The following is a 17,802-nucleotide window of genomic DNA, read 5'->3' as shown; positions in this document are numbered from 1 at the left end:
TTTGAGGGGGGGGGGTGCAAATCGAATGGAAATCTTGAGGGGTGGGGGTGCAAGTCGAAAGTTTGAGGGGGGGGGGTGCAAATCGAAAAGTTTGAGGGGGGGGTGCAAATCGAAAAGTTTGTCCCCGGGCACAGGGAAGGGTCGCAACGCATCTGAGCTGGTTAAAGTTTATAAACACAAAAAACACCTATCATTTGAACTTTTAATAAAGTACCAGGCAGACCCGTACCTTTACAAGAATTTTTGGCCGACAAACGACAACGACAACAATTACACAACATTTTAGGCTGAAAGGGGTGTCTTATTTTAGTTTGCGGATATGTTGGAACTAGCCACTCCAGGCCGGAGTAGGTGAGCAAAAATAAATAATTTAACACCCTGAAGCAGATATTATTTTAGACGCTACAACACTAAACTAAAGCAATTATGAAAATGATTTTTTTTCAAAATTTCTTAAAATATATGCACACAAAAAAAAACAATGCATAAGTAAGATCTACACATCATGTCAGATTTTATTATAAGACTAAAGTTAACGGTAAAAACTTTTGTTAACAAACAACCAAACAGACTTTCAGATAATGCACATATAAGCAAAAGAAGCAAGTAAATCTTTGGTTTTCCTCCTAAGGCGGCTCCAAGAATTAATAGATTAAGCTCATTTGACTAACTTCATGACATTGATTTAAATTAAAGTTTTCTCAAACTCGCCACAGCTTAAATAGTTTTTTCAATGAGAAACTCCAAAAACAAGGGCACAATATTTTAGTCAGTAAAACTTTACTTTGTTTCTAAATTCTATAGTATAATATAGTATATATATGTATATATATATATATATATATATATATATATATATATATATATATATATATACCAGTGGTTCCTAACTTCTTTGGAGTTACTGAACCCCACAAGTTTTAAGGGCACATTCACCGAACCCTTCTTAAAAGTGAATCATATGAGCCGGGTGTGTTTCTCGACCTCCACTGAACCCCTGAGACTATCTCGCCAAAACGAATATATATATATATATATATATATATATATATATATATATATATATATATATATATATATATATATATATATATTTAAACATATATACAGTCTCACGGATCTAAGTGCTAAATTAAAGATTATTTAAGCCAGCCTTTGTTTTGTTGTTTCTCGCTTAAAAATATTTTTTTGCTCGTAAATCTTCGTTAGAAAAAAATACAACCCCCCCCCTCCACACATGCAGTTTATCTACCGTCCCCCAGACGAAACGTATTATCACCCCCCCCCCCCCCAGCCCAACCACACCTGCAGAAAATGTCTAACATAAACCTCCTCTTAAGTGTAATAAACTGTCTTCTTATTGTATGATTGCAATAACCTGCGCATTAAATGCGCATATTTGAAAATTAAATTAAGCACATTTAGTAAACTGCTCGATAAATTACTATTATCAATAAATAGCAAAACATAATTTCATAAAGCGTCATTCAAATCACATTTCTTAACGTTTTAGTTTATTTATTTTTTCCCCAGGGAAACTTAATTGCCAGAAATGGGTCAAGCTTTCTTTGTTTTAAATAATACAAATAAAAATGTTTTAACATAGTTTCACGTGTTCATAGTTTATGGGTTTATATCTTGATAAATAATATCACACGTCCCATCCAATTACTCCTTTAAATTATTTATCTATTAAATAATACAAGTTATCATGCATGAAATATTAACATTACTTCTTGAGTTAAAAATCACGAGTCGAGTAAATATTAGTAGGAAAAACAGAACACTGTTTCTGTTTGTTAAAAAGCGCTACACAACAATCCATTTGAGAAGTAAAATGGGAGCGAGCAGAACTCAAGTCGAAATTGAGATTTTCTTTGCAATTGGCACTGTTTCTCTTCTCTATGGAGCAATGTGTTTACTCGGTACTATTGGGAACTCGATATCTATTCGAACATTTCTAAAAATGAGAGTTAAAGATGGTATAACCATGACGTTTTTGCTACTTTCTATTACAGACCTCTTTTATCTGGTGTGTGTTGGTGCTTCAGTCGTTGTTTACATTTTATATATAGTCGAAGAAGTATCGGACTTTAGAATTTATTTTCCAATTGACCCTTACGGTGTGTATATGTATATTACAATTAGTGGAAGTATGATATACAACATAACTTTGCTAACCGTAACATATATGGCTGTCATTAAATGCCTTGGTATTGCCAGTCCTTTATATTTTAGAAACTATTTTACTACACGGGCGACATTATTTATTGTTGGTGTAATTGTATTTTTTACAATAGTGGTATTCACACCACTTTTTATTAATTTTGACATGGAGGAGATGTTTGAATCTCGAGTTAACGTGACGCGGCCAACGTTACATTTTGTATCGTTCGCATCACAAGTCGTGACTGTTGTCCACCCATTCGTAGGCTCATTCCTGCCTGTAACAACGCAAGTAGCTATGGTCATCAGTGCTGGCATTATGGCCCGTCACCTCAAGAACTCTCTAGCCTTCCGTAACAAACACACGCTCCCGTCTCGTACACTGACCTATCCCAACATTGACCACCATGCCCGGAATTCTCAGACGACAAAACAAGTCAGCAAGGAACTTCACGCCATTCAGCAAACATTCATCATCACGACGATTTTTATCGTCTGCAACTTACCTAAAATTACATTCAACATTTCCAAATATTTCTTACCAGATTTCTCCTTAGACAGAAAAGCTGGCTTGTGGATTGCTCTATTTCAGTGTATTAGAGACACGCTTCAAATTCTAAACTCAAGCACCAACATACTCGTTTACTATAGGTATAACTCGAAATTCAAAAGAAATTGTTTGAAATAATTTAATTTTTGTCAAACAATGACGTTTCTTATTTAAATTCATTTTATTATCAGCAACACACAAAGTATTACTATTGCCTTCATTTTTACAAATATGATTTCTGTAAAATTGATTCACGTCAAGTTGTGTTGTCTTTTATCTTAAATTTCATCTCTATGTAAAAAATTTGCTAAATATTATAAAACAAAATATTTTTAAAATCTAGAATATTTGTTTTCTCCAGTAATCTAATTATTTTCTTAATATCAGGCATGGCGCATTAGGGAGGTGAAACAAGCATGTCTTTACCCCCTAACGACTCCAGCTTTACAGTGTGTTAAACAAACGATCAGATCTTTTGGATATGCCATGACAATTATCTCCAAAACATATCTCTGAACTTGGAATTGTAATTGTAGTATATAAAAACATTGGAACACGAATACAGCATTTGAAATGTATCCCGCATGACGTCAACTGTCTCATACATTCTCCCGTATTTCCCGTCGATAGAATACTCAGGGTAAAAAAACACGACAGTGTGGATGCACATCTTTGGTAAACTGCTCACAGTAAACACCACAGACAGGAGAATCATTTGTTTGATGATCTGAAGTTCCTTGCCACTTAACTTGTTCTTCTCGTTTGTTATTGTTTTGTTGTTGGTTTCTTGGCTGTCGATTTTAAACTGAGTTGATTGAGTGGATGCTATAGCCGATGTTGTGTGTTTCTGTCGAAATCTTAAAGCTGCTTTCATGTGATTGGTCATTAACACAGAAGTAATGATTAGAATAACCTGAACAATAAGTGGAAGCAAGGATCCTCTGACTGGCCAGACGACATACGTCACCCATTTCCTTTCTGGTGAAATCCACAACGAAGGCCTTGTGTTGTTGATCCTGGCATCATAGAGCGGTATTATCCCCATCAGAGCTAAGATGGGAATATTTGTTGACAAACAAAACGGAGCACTGATTGAGAGAAATAAAACGGAGACCTTTTTTGTCCCGAGCTTATGTCTAAACCACAGAGGTTTGGCGACACTTAGGCAACGACAAATGGACAGAAATGTCAGTGTGAGCATTGTGTTGGCATAAAAACCGCTCCCACAATTTGATATATAGGTCTTTATCCCGTACGGATCCACAGGAAAATATATCTTAAATGATGTCATCAGTTCCATGGTTATAAATATGTAAGAGATTGATGAAATTGTCATACAGAGAAGATACAACAAATCTGAGACAGAGAGTAACAAAAATGAAAGCGTTACTCCATCTTTAGGTCCCATGGCCAGAAATGTCCGAATGGTCAAAGAATTTCCGATAAGACCAAGAAACGAAAGGACACCCCGACACATAAAGAGGACCGTTGTTTCAAACGAAAAGTTGTTTTGCATCGAAACGTAGGATACATTTTCGGAGACATTTGTTCCCATTGTTAGTTGTGGAATTTGAGCTTTATTTTTTGAATTAATATTTCCCTCTGTTCCTTTAATTGCGTAGCAGTTATATATTGATGAACAACATCTTTTGACAAAAGAAATTATGATTTTTCCTAAATACCAAATATCTTTAATTTATTAACTACTTATTTGAGTTAGGAAATAATATATGCCCTTATTTTATCAAATGTTTTTTGTTAGTTATAGTTTTGTTTATAACTAGATTATTTTAAAAGAATAATTCTAAATTGAATACAGCCTTATCAAAATGGTGTAGTTTTTGCTTTCTTCTATTTGTGGTAGCTTTTATAATTAAAAAAATATGTAATTTTTAATTTCATCTTTGTTTTGGTCTTAATTACAATAGACTCGCATTTAAAAATAATTAAATACAGATTAATTAATCTACGCGACCAATTTTATTGTTTGATTTAAAAGGGTGTATATGATTGACTATTTCACGGTTTTCAATATTGAGTACAGGAAAGGAAATTTTGTTTTCTAACATTAAACATGCGCCAAATATTCACTTGGTAAATTTCTAAATGTATTGATATGAAACGTAGTTGCAAACATGAGTTTAATTATTATGGATCTCAACACACCTTTGATAACCCACATTTTTATTTGTAACGACAATAGTGACTTTGTAAAGCTATAGCATGAATGCAAACTAATTTTATTTTGTAACTAATGGTAGCGTGAATTTAATTTGCAATCGTTACTTAAGTAATATTTACATAAACCGATGTGCAGGTATAAGGCGTCAGACAAGTATTGACTTTTTTGTGTATTCTAACGAAATTTCTTCTCTAAATATTGGTACACTAGTCATGTACTCGTGTTTCATAATGTATTTTTAAATTCTCGAGTGTATGTAAATGCTGTATTATTCACGAGGACATCAACTTGTAGAAAGCCCTACAGTTGAAATAATTTAACTGCAACAAAACATCATCTGGAATGTCTGCCTTATGACGTCAAAAGTCTCATACAAACCTCCAAACTTGCCGTTGATGGAAAACTCTGGGAAAATAACCATGGCAATATTAATACAGACCTTTGGGATGTTACTGACAATACAGATAAGGGAAATAAGAAGCATCTGTGTTATGATCCGGCGTTCTTTGGCGTTTAGAATTACCTTGTCGTTGACCAACAATTTATTGTTTACCTCTCTATTACTATGTTGTATTTGATTAGTCAAATCTATCTTAGACATTTTGCATTTGTCCTGAACTCGATTAGACTTTTTGAGTATTTTGGACATCACAAAAGCACAAATCATTTAAATGTATCCTGCAGCTATCTAAAGAAAAAAAACGCTCACTAGCAAGACAAGGGATTTCAGTTGAGACCGGGGGGGGGGGGGGGGGGGGGGATGGATACACGAAAATATCAGCCTGGTTGTGTTGATCTGAACCTCATAGAAGGATTTACTTTCCAACAACTTGACAGCTTTGTGATTGATGGGGAATTCAATTTAAACATTCAGATACACAGAGAAAAAATAGAAATAAACAAATCTATTATATTACTAAATCTCGCTGTCGTTTAATATATTATTTTTTTTTATAATTATACAATGTATGCATTTATATATCGGTAGTTTAAAACAAGCACATCTAAAATAAATGTATGTTAAAATGATAACATGCACGAAAAACATGAAATTCTAACAGTTTTCACCGTTTTACTCCTTCATCACATCCGGAGTATAGAGGACTTATTTTAATCAGGCAAAAATTATAAATACAAATATATAAACATGTTGGCGTTTTATGCGTTATCGAGTCGTAAAAACTGAACTTTCAATTCTGTCCGTTGTCTGTGTGTGTGTGTGTGTCTGTGTGTAAACACAATAACTTGAGTACTGTTACAGCTAGGTTGATGAAATTTCATATACAAGTATTTCATCAAAATCGTAGATACTGATAAACTTTTGAGCGATTTCCGATAAACGGAAGTGGTACTTTTTCTACTTTGAATTTTTTAAAAGCCTATAACTTGAGTACTATTTCAGATAGATACATGAAATTTCACATGTAAGTAAAAGTTCTAATTCTCTACCATCTGTCAAATTTTGAGTAATTTCCGTTGATTAAAAGTACTAATTTACGCTATTTCCGAATTCTCAAAAACGAATGTAAATTTATAAAGTACTAATAATATTCCGCACTATTATGCACGTTTTATTTGGCGTTCACATGTGTGCAATTCTTTTTTCTACGAGATTTTATTCTATTTTAAAAAGTTTAAGTATTTAAAATGGATGAAAATTCATGTCTATATCCCGAGCTCCCATCCCCTGTTTTTTTTTATAAAAGAATATTCCAGAAAGTTTAGGGGAGATCGTTCCCGGTTTATTAAATTCAATGTTATTGCTGAATTCGACTAGAAGACTGTTCATAATTTCCAGCGCATAATCAAGTTGGTCTTTTATAAAAGTCGTCAAAATGCATTTAGATAAGACTTTTCATTGAGGTGTACGAAACATGAAACATTTAATAAGTGATTTTAGTAACTTGAGTTTTACCTTTACCTCGCGGTTTTCTTGGCAAAGATTTGTGTTTGTAAATTGATCAATATACTTAATGTATACCCAGCTCAGTTAAAGATTTTTAAAAAATACATAGCTGCTTCAATTTTTAAAAGACAAAAGTTTCAGTTTTAAGGGGATTAGTACGCTAAGGTGTCGTGTCATATTATTGGGGAGGGGAGGGGGGGGGGGGAGTCTGGCTTTTTGTGACGGTGTATGTAGGGCCGGCGCTACCTATAAGACCAACTAGGCGGTCGCCGAGGGCGCCATCTCTAGGGGGCGCAAAAGGTGTTATCGCTATTATCAAAAAAGCACCAAATAATTAATAACTTTTATAAAGGTATTTCGATCTATTTCGGCATCCAGGACGAACTTTCAATTTTGCACCCCCACCCCAAAAATTCGGTTTATATAGGCCTATATTTAATAGCAACATAGGCGTAGCGACCCTTCCCGGTGCCCGGGGACAAACTTTCCATTTGCACCCCCCCCCCCACTTGAACTTTTCATTTGCAACCCCCCCCCCCCTCAAACTTGCGATTTGCACCCCCCTCGAACTTTTGGTTTGCACCCCTCCCCCCCCCTCAAACTTTCGATTTGCACCCGGTGGCGGAACTAGAAAAAAATGGCCACCCCGCCAAAAAATTTCTGCCCCCCCATATATATATATATATATATATATATATATATATATATATATATATATATATATATATATATATATATATATATATATATATATATATATATATATATATATATATATATATATATATATATATATACAACACAGAATACAAACATTGGATAGTCGTTTCTCGCCTGATCGGGTTTTGAAAAAAAATGGTTTTTTGTTTTCAATGTAAACAAATTACACCATGTGTGTGAGTGCATTAATCTGTTTTGAATTTTTTTTTCATTCAATATGTTTGCTGTAATACTGCCTGCCCTCTAGGTTTAGCCGGTGAAAAGAATATAAATCTTGAAAGCTTTGCATATGTGTAATGGTTTCTCGTGTTATGTTTATTTTATGTTTTTTTGTATTTGTATTATTTGTTTCAAATATATTTCCTTTTTGTGTTATGTCAATCTTTAGTATGTATATTTTTAAAAATAATATTTAAGAGAAGTAATTGCTTTTTAATTTGTTTAGTACAAATATATTAAAAGGAGTTTCGGAGCACCCCTATTTAACAATTTAAAAAGAGGAAATAAGTCATGGAAGTGTTTTGAACATTTGCCTATCTTTCACACTACAGCTCAGGCATATACATTTTTTTTACGCAACAGCATGTGTAGTTACTGTATAACATCACTACTGTAATAGATATGTTTGTTATTTACAAAAGCTTTTACCGTTATGTCAAAAATGCAAGAAAATTATTTTTTTAACTAAAAAAATTATTATGGTCGACTATGGGCCCCTAAAGGCGTGGGCCCCCCCCGCATTGCGGGGTCTGGCGGCACTGTAGTTCCGCCCCTGTTCACCCCCCTCGAACTTTTCATTTGCACCCCCCCCCACTCAAACTTTCAATTTGGCGCCCCCCCTAAAGTCGGCGCCCGGGGACATATGTCCCCCCCCCACCCCACCCCCTCCCTCGATACGCCTCTGATTTGTAATTGTGAAAATGCAACCCCACCTCCCTAATTTGGAAATGCCGGGGCGCTTTTTAACAGTCACTTTGCCTTTTTAATTCGGTGTCACATAATTGATGTGGAAAACGATTAAATAAGTTCGTAATTTAAATTTCGAACATTTCAAATGGCTATCTAATTTTAATAGGGTTTGTAAGTCTCGTTTTCTCTGACTGTAGTAGTAGGTCCAGTGACATCGTTGTTGATTGGGAGTATCGTTTTTAGAGCTTGGTAAAGTTAAACGAATCCGTGTCGTAGTTCTGGAGCATCGAGACTAGTTATGTTTAATTATCAAAGTTTGGTATGTGTTGTGAATGTAGTAGATTGAGTATATCGAGGAGTCGAGTTTATCGTACGTAAGATGATTTCAATTCAGGACGGAATACACTACAAAGAAAGGTAGGCGTTCTCTAGCTAAAAAATATTTATTAAATGGATGGAATTTATAACTAACCGTAAACTTTTTTTTAAATTATAGTTTTTTTTTAATTAATCAATAATTATAGCAATGTCTATGATCTATAACATGTAGCCCTACCTGAGTGTTAAGTTTTGAAAAGCGTCCCTTGAATTAGGGGATCCAAAATATAATGGTAGTAGTATTGAAATTTGGTATCGTGTAAATGATTGTCGTCATAATTGAATAGAAGTATGTTATAATAAAGCTACCGGTTGCGTACTTTTAAATAAAACAAGCAGTTAAGTATTCAATATTTAATACATATTGTTTTTACAAGCTGTCATCGCTAATATAAAAGTTTTGTGATAATTATTACATAATGAAATTTAGAGCATTTTGTTGTGTTTTTTAAGCATGTCTTAGTTACACTTGGTTAATTTAGCTATCCTTGTTACAGTTATTTCCCTTGAAAAACTTCAGTATTTGGATTTTCAAATGGGAGATAATTCGTTGCTTAACTTTACATTCATTTCAAATTCCTGCACCTCAGGTTGACCGCTTACATATATTTTAAGTTATTATTTCTTTTGTAAAAATTATGTAGAGCTTAAGTTGTAAACAACATTATTTTGGTAGGGTTTTTTTTTCTTAGCATTATCAAGTTGAAAAACGAATACAAGAGTAACCGTTGTAGACAGTCTTAGTCGTAAGTTAAACATCTAAATAATGGTCTTTTCATATTTTTCACCCTCTACTAAAGGATTCATACATTACGATTTTAGGTTGGAATCTGTAGCATTTATAACCTTTTATATTTCAAAAACAAAACAAAATCGTTACATAATCACACAATATAGACATTTTACAATTATAACTAAAGACAGTCAAGCTTAAAACAGGTTAAGTTCCGTTTTGGTGTTCACCTTGGGAGGACTGCAGAGAGCAGAACAAGAAATGTGTGGTTTTCTTAAAGAGTTTTTTCAGACTTTTTTTCTCCCGGGATGGGAGGGGTGGGGGAAGCACTCAAAATTTTCTAAGGGGCGGGTGGGGCTATGTCGTAAAGTACAAAATTTGATTTTGATGTCTACTTATAACGTGCATGCAATTGATAATAAATTACTATGTCGCTTTTAATTAATCTTTTTTTTATACATACGTTTTAGTAATTAATTTGTGTGAAAGAGGGGGCGGGCGTTTTAATAAGTTTTGCCTAGGGCGCTAAATAACCTGGGGCCAGCAATGGGTGTATGATGATGAAACAGGCTGGTGTTCGACAAGACAGGTCATGCACTTGTTACATTGCCACGCTGTGCATCATTGCTGAACAGTCCCTTAAGTGACAATTTCACTTATCTGACTTTATAGACTGCGTAAAAGCATTTTAGAAATGTTATCTGCGAGCTAATGAGCCAACATTGTACACACCCAAAATGTATATCTTTAACACTAATGTATATGTGGATTCTGCCCGACAGATAATCCCCTTCACGGTGAAGACGGGAGTGAGACATTGATGTGTGTTTTTGCCGATGAAATTCTTGATGGTTATCGACTGGATCATGCAGAAGACTACAAACAATAAACTGGATTTAAAAAAAAAACTGGAGGATCTCGATTTTCTCGATGACATATACCGACTATCTCATAAGAAAAAACATGCAAAAACCATAACTAAATCGACTTTCTGAAGTATCATCCAAAGTTGGACTAAAATCATTAGAAATAAGAGTTCATCAGAATCAATAACAACAAGGACCTGCCCACACAGCTAAATGAAGATATACGAGAAACAAACACATTCGCATAACTGGTTAGTGTGATCAACAAGGATGATGGAACAGACGTAAAAAAATGTAAAGTTCCCTTTTCAAACCTGACGGTCTATAGGGCAAGTGAAGTAGAGTTCACTTATTTCTGTGACCTCGACATATGAAGAGATAGTGTGGTCAGCACTAAGCCCAGCCGCCTTTACTTTCCCTAACGTCAGTTAGGTACCCATCAGAGTTGAGTGGACTCAGGGACGGTCTACTGATTTGAACCCGGATTCGAACTCGAGCCTTACGGGTTAGCAGTCCAGCTCTCTAGATGCAACAGACGAGGACATTAAAATTCCATGTAAACAAAGCTAAATGTACCTTCAACTCACCACGTTTGATATGGGATTGCACAGCCCGGTCACTCCAGAGTAATTTAAGAATCTTCATCACAAATATTATGGCAGTATTTTGTTTATAGTTCGGAGACTTGGATGGTTACCAAAACAAATACAGACTGGCTGCAGTTATTCAAAAACAGGAAAGATGGTCAGACAAAATATCCAATACAGACCTGTAGCAAATCATTAAACAATAGCCAATGGACCGGAACACTAATGCCCTCAAATGGGGATGAACAGGGCATACCCAGAGATTGAGAGAGAACGACATTCTACATGAAAGCATTTAACTGAAGCTTTCACGAAATTGCTTGTGGAATTATTTTGAACACTACAATAACAATTAAAACTAGTAAACACCCAACCAAGTTTCTAACGTAGCCTTTGACAAGCAAAGTGCCTACAACATACAGATCTCTGCATTGGCGTCGCCAGGTCGGGTATCACCTGGTGCGGAACCTAATGGTGTCACACACCCCTCCCATCTAAAAAGTATCAGTTTATATATATATATATATATATATATATATATATATATATATATATATATATATATATATATATATATATATATATATATATATATATATATTTAAAGGTCCATGTGATATAGTTATATGAAAAATTGTTTTCTCAATAATTGAGCAGGTTTACGTCCAGGTGTCACCCCCTCCCCTATATCAAAATCTTTGATTTGCACTTGATAGGACTTTTTAACTCTAATTAATCATTAATTAAGATGGCGAAAAGCATTTTTCTACGAAACATTTTTAATTTTTTCATTTTTTTTCTGTTGGTGTCAACACCGTAAATGGAGTCACCCGGTGCGGTCCGCACGACCCGCCCTCGCCTAGTGACGCCTCTGGATCTCTGTATACATACTTACGTCGTTCATTCCAAGTCAAAGAAAAGTCAAGTCTCCCGTCTGGTCGGCTTAAAATACCAACAAGGGCAGAAGTAGCAATCAGACAACATCAGTACCGAAAACGATTCGCAAAACTAAAAAAAAAAAAATTTAAATCATTCCACCCGCTCTCTCGTTGTCTCTATCTAGCACACACACATACATACACACACATACACACAGACACAGACACACACATACACACATACACACATACACATACACACATACACACATACACACACACATACACACAGACACACACACATACACACATACACACACACATACACACAGACACACACACACATACACACATACACACATACACACACATACACACAGACACACACACACCCATACAGAGACGGTAAATGACGAATTAAAGAACTTCGACAGCACCGAACAACAAAAATGTTTACTCCCTTTTAGTGCATGTCCTGTAACACAAACCGCCAACAAACCCCCACCCTCCCACACAAACTACCTAACCGCACACCGTCCCTCACAATCGCTCACACAACCCAAATCCAACCTCGGGATAACTCAACGTAGAATCACTGTGTTAAACTCAACTCACACCCACACCATTACCCGTTCTGGACTATTCTAATGCAGTTACCAGTAACAACTACCCCCAACCAAGTATTTGTACTTGTAATACTGACTACCAATTTCATGCTAAACTAACAAAAAAAGCCTTTCATTCACATGGTACAAAATCCACAATTTTAAAATGTACATTTCATAGAATGTATGCGAACACATTTTAAAATTTCAATAAAATACATAGCGTCTCATTTAAACATTTAGAAAATAAAAATGTAAATTGAATTATTTCGACTGAGTAAAAAGAGTCAGAATTTTTTTTTTTTTTTAGCAAATAACATTCAGCCAAACATAGAAAAGCAAACAAGCACGCATTCCCGCGATATAATACAGCTTGTTTCTTAATTTTGGTCAAGCACGTTACATTAGTGCGGGGTTACAAATCATACTCATCAGCGGAGCGACCCTTCCCGGCGCCCGGGGATAAACATTTCGATTTGCACCCCCCCCCCCTCAAGATTTCGATTTGCATCCCCCCCCCAAACCTTTCAATTTGCACCCCCCCCTCAACCTTTCAATTTATTTTTCCAACCCATTTTGACGCCCCCTTAGGTCGGCGCCCGGGGACATACGTCCCCCCGCCCCCGCCCCTCGCTACGCTACTGATACGCATCCTTTGGCCTGGTACCGAATCTTAAAACTTCCTTCCTCACAACAATCAACAATATTGAGTCTTCTCTCGCTACACTGGCCTATGACTCTCTCCCTTATCTGAACTTTCTACAACACAACACTATTGAGTCTGCCGTTAGTGCTCCCTATCTCTAGCCACCATGTGTTTTATGACTCTCTAAAATCTCACAAACTTTTTACACCACACAACCTACTTACAACGCAAAAGGCGATGTTGTTTCATACTAGGTTAAACAGCTACAGCATCAGGCTATCGGCATAGGCCAACCACAATACGACAGCATCTGGCAACAGGACAGCATCTGACAGCCACAGGACAGCATCACACAATGGCACCAGGACAGCGTTCAGCAACGGCAACAGGGCATCATTAGGCAAATGAACAGCACCAGGCAACGGCTATGGGACAGCATCAGGCAACGGCTATGGGACAGCATCAGGCAACCGCTATGGGACAGCATCAGACAACGACATACAATGAGAACAATCACAACGATGATGGTTCTGCTTTCTTACTTGTCACCAGTTATTATAGTCAAATAACTTCAAACACCGACGATGTTTTAACTCTTTTTGTTCTCATGTCCAGCTAAACAAGCCGTCTAGAACCTCCTGCCTACTACCTAAACACATACCCTCCCGCCTCATAATCATTTACACACTTTTTAAACTTTGATACACACATTCGACCTTGGGATAACAATATACGATTATATAAGGTTAAACTCAACTCACAAATGATACGTAACAACACACACATATATGTATGTATGTGTGTGTATGTGTATGTATGTGTGTGCGTGTGTGTGTGTGTGTGTAAATTGATAACTGCACTAAAGTATACATCGAATCGTCAATCTTTATTTTTTTTTAAAATTAACCTATTGAACATTTAATAAAGTGTGCCGTTTTAAACAATGAATTCTAATTAAAAATTTTTTCACCAATTACAATGTACATCTGCAGCTACTGGCACTAAAACCCATTTACAATTCAGAAAGAAAATTTAAGCAATCTTTCAAATTTGAAAGTCCAAAAGAAAGACAACAGTTTAATCCAATCACGTGATATTTACGAATTGTGATGAAAATAACCTTAACTATAATTATTATAATGTAGATAAGGTTTGTTCTTCTCTTTTAAATTCCTGACATTTAAGATCACACGTTAATCGTAAATTACTGATGACGATCAAGAATTCTTCGCAAACATAATTTGCTTGCTATTACCGATGATTACAATTTGGTTAGTTTTTGTGTAATTTGATTCTATTACTTGATGTATTTTATTCTTTAATTTTTTTTTCTATATTTTGTTGTTTCCAATAATAATTAATATTTTGAAAACTTTGTTAGCGTTAAGAATCAAAATAAAATTTTAAAAATTGCCTGAAAAACATGTAATCTGCAAACTGGGTCAACAAACATTCAGCATCTACAAATAAAATAAATTGTTTATACGAAACTTTTGTTACATTTATTTCCAAAAACATCGCAAAAACAAATCCAAAATGGGGGAACGCAAATCTCAAGACGAAATCGATTTTTTATTCGTCATCAGTGCCGTGTCACTAACAAACGCATTGATGTCTTTGTTAGGTGCTATAGGGAACTTGATTTCTATTCGAATATTTGTAAAAATTGGGGTCAGCGATGGAATGACCATAACATTTTTGCTGCTTTCAATTTTTGATTTTATTTACTTGTGTTGTATGTTGGTCGCTACTGTAAGTTACGTTTTGTTTATCATCGAGGAAATTACAGATTTCAGAATTTATTTTTCCATAGATCCTTACGGAGTAAACTTTTATTCTTCTAGTTTAGCCAGCATGATGTACTGTATAACCCTGTTGACAGTAACGTACATGGCAGTGGTTCGATGCCTGTGTGTAGCTAAACCAATTTATTTTAGAAATTCTTTCACCAAAACAACAACAACGGTTACTGTATCTGTCATAGTTTCCTTTGTTGTGATGGCGTACATACCATTTTTTGTTATTCTAGACATGAAGGAGATGTTCGACGATCGATTCAACGCGACAAGACAGACGCTGTGTTTTGCTTCGTATACAAAACAAGTTGTGTCTGTTGTTCACCCATTCCTCGGCTCTCTACTCCCAGTCACCACGCAAGTTGCAATGATCATCAGTGCTGGCACCATGGCGCATCAGCTGAAAAACTCTCTTAAGTTCCGTAACAACCACACGTTTCATGGCAATCCACACCTCAAAGATGACGACATCCATAAGACGAAAGACGTCAACCGAGAACTCCACGCCATCCAGCAGACGTTCATCATCACGACAATTTTTATCGTCTGCAACTTACCAAAGGCCGTATTCAACACAACGAAAATTTTCCTACCGGCGTATACCCTCGAGAGGACGAGTGGTTTGTTCATCAATTTGTTAGAATGTTTGAGGGACACTTTTCAAGTCATCAACTCTAGCACTAATATATTTGTATACTATAAATATAACTCAAAATATCGCAGACAATTTAAAAAGTAAAAAAAAAAGAAAAACCAATGCCTGATCATTAAACACGTAAGAAGTTCAATCCAATTGTAAAATTAGAATAATGGTATTTTACACAACAGAAAAGCCACTACTATATATGTGAAACGCATAAACTTCAGAACAACCAATTTTGTTTCTGCGTCCTTTATACTTGTTTACTCGCATCTATAGACTGCATTAAATAATCAATTGGTTTATCCTGGGTGCTTTATAGCAAGTCCGGTTCGAAAAGACAAGCAGCACTCCATTGCTTTAGTTTTCCAACTATAATGTTATTTATTGATAACTGTTTAGATCACAGAAAAATGAACAGCAAAACAATGTACGCTGCAGGAATTGTGCACGCATTCTTAAATGTGTTGTTTCAATTCTGACCTGTTGTTCGAATCATATAGTAAGTTTAGCCTGTTTGTTTTTGTAGTTCTACATGTTTCTTTCAGTCATGTTCATGTATGCGACTTTACATCAGCTGTTTAGTCTCCCTAAGTAGGCCTATGTTTACGATGTTTATGTTGGTTCTTCATTATTGATATATTTATATAGGCCTATACGATTCAGTCACTATTGATATACTTTCTAAATTTACGTGGTTGTATAATCATTTTAATTTTGCTAAACAGTTTTCTTTTAACAAACAGTTAGTTCGTCAACGCTTTTGTCTTGAAATACCGTATATTTTCCTCAATAAAACAATTTTTAAAAACGTCTTTGTTTAAAATGTTTGTATGTTAATATTACTTTACTAAACATCACATTATTCTTGTTAGTTGGTTAACTAGATAATTGACACATAGGCCCTTCCTAGTCCAGTAAAATACGATTAAACACAATCTAAATAATTCTTGCAAATTTTCTCCTAAACATATCTCTGAACTTGGAATTATAGGTGTAGTAAATGAAAACATTGGAACACGAATACAGCATTTGAAATGCTTCTCTTACTGCGCTGACTGTCTCATAAAGTCTACCATATTTCCCGTTAATAGAAAATTCTGGATAGATAAAGACGGCAGCATTGAACATCATCTTTGGTGTACAGCTGACGATAAACACCACAGACAGGATAATCATTTGTTTGATGATCTGAAGTTGCTTGCCGCTTAACTTGTTCTTCTCCTTTGAAAAACTTTTGTCGTTGTTTGTTGTATCGTCAATTTTAAACAGAGCTGATTGAGTAGATGCTAAATATGATGAAGTGTGTTTCTGACGAAATGTCAAGGCTGATTTTAGGAATCTAGTCATTACCACAGAAGTAATGATTAGAATAACCTGAACGATAAGTGGAAGCAAGGATCCTCTGACTGGCCAGACGATATACGTCACCCATTTCCTTTCTGGTGAAATCCACAACGAAGGTCTTGTGGTGTTGATCCTGGCGTCATAGAGCGGTATTATCCCCATCAGAGCTAAGATGGGAACACTTGTTCCTAAACAAAACGCAGCACTGATTGAGAAAAACATAACTGAAATTCTTTTTGTCCCGAGTTTATGTCTAAACCACAGAGGTTTGGCGACACTTAGACAGCGACAAATGGACAGAAATGTTAGGGTAAGCATTGTGCTGGCGTAAAAATCTCCCCCACAGTTTGATATATAGGTCTTTATCCCATACGGATCCACAGGAAAATATATCTTAAATGATGTCATCAGTTCGATGCTTATAAATATGTAAGAGATTGATGAAATTGTCATACAGAGAAGATACAAGATATCTGAGACAGAGAGTAACAAAAATGAAAGAGTTACGCCATCTTTAGGTCCCATGGCCAGAAATGTCCAAATCGTCAAGAAATCTCCAATAAGACCAAGAAAAGAAACGACACCCCTACACATACAGAGCACAGTTACTTCAAAAGAGAAATTTTCTTGTAAAACAGAGTTAGGCAAACTTTTTGTGACATTTGTTTCCATTCTACTTAGGCTAATTTTTTTAAAATCCCACTTTTGTATTTAAAACAACTGCTATAAATATGTACATCTGTTAAAATGCATTTCTATATTAAGCTACCTTCTTTGTTGTTATACACAATCCTTTATTGGTGCATACATTTTCTACAGTTTTCTATTTGTACTATGTATAATGTCACTTATTTTACAATGTTGCGCATTTTCATTTATGTCTAAAATCGACT

At 35.4% G+C, this 17,802-nt stretch overlaps 2 protein-coding genes across 2 annotated transcripts; both read right to left on the bottom strand.

The window, feature by feature from the left end:
• Positions 1 to 3,209: 3,209 nt before the first annotated feature.
• On the bottom strand, positions 3,210 to 4,016 carry LOC131934817 (uncharacterized). The gene has a single exon (XM_059290944.1). The coding sequence runs from the start codon at positions 4,014 to 4,016 to the stop codon at positions 3,210 to 3,212; it is 807 nt and encodes a 268-aa protein (XP_059146927.1).
• Positions 4,017 to 16,501: 12,485 nt separating this feature from the next.
• On the bottom strand, positions 16,502 to 17,581 carry LOC131934815 (uncharacterized). Its single transcript, XM_059290943.1, has one exon. The coding sequence runs from the start codon at positions 17,579 to 17,581 to the stop codon at positions 16,502 to 16,504; it is 1,080 nt and encodes a 359-aa protein (XP_059146926.1).
• Between the last annotated feature and the right edge of the window lie 221 nt (positions 17,582 to 17,802).

Source organism: Physella acuta, unplaced genomic scaffold (genome assembly GCF_028476545.2).
Source record: "Physella acuta isolate Inbredline_101_S28 unplaced genomic scaffold, ASM2847654v3 ptg000118l, whole genome shotgun sequence".
Lineage (NCBI taxonomy): Eukaryota > Metazoa > Mollusca > Gastropoda > Physidae > Physella > Physella acuta.
This window is presented reverse-complemented; position numbering and strand designations above follow the sequence as displayed.

Excerpts from the sequence above, each read along its gene's own strand:
- LOC131934817 (XM_059290944.1), bottom strand. The coding sequence starts at position 4,016 with ATGGAACTGATGACATCATTTAAGATATATTTTCCTGTGGATCCGTAC.
- LOC131934815 (XM_059290943.1), bottom strand. The coding sequence starts at position 17,581 with ATGGAAACAAATGTCACAAAAAGTTTGCCTAACTCTGTTTTACAAGAA.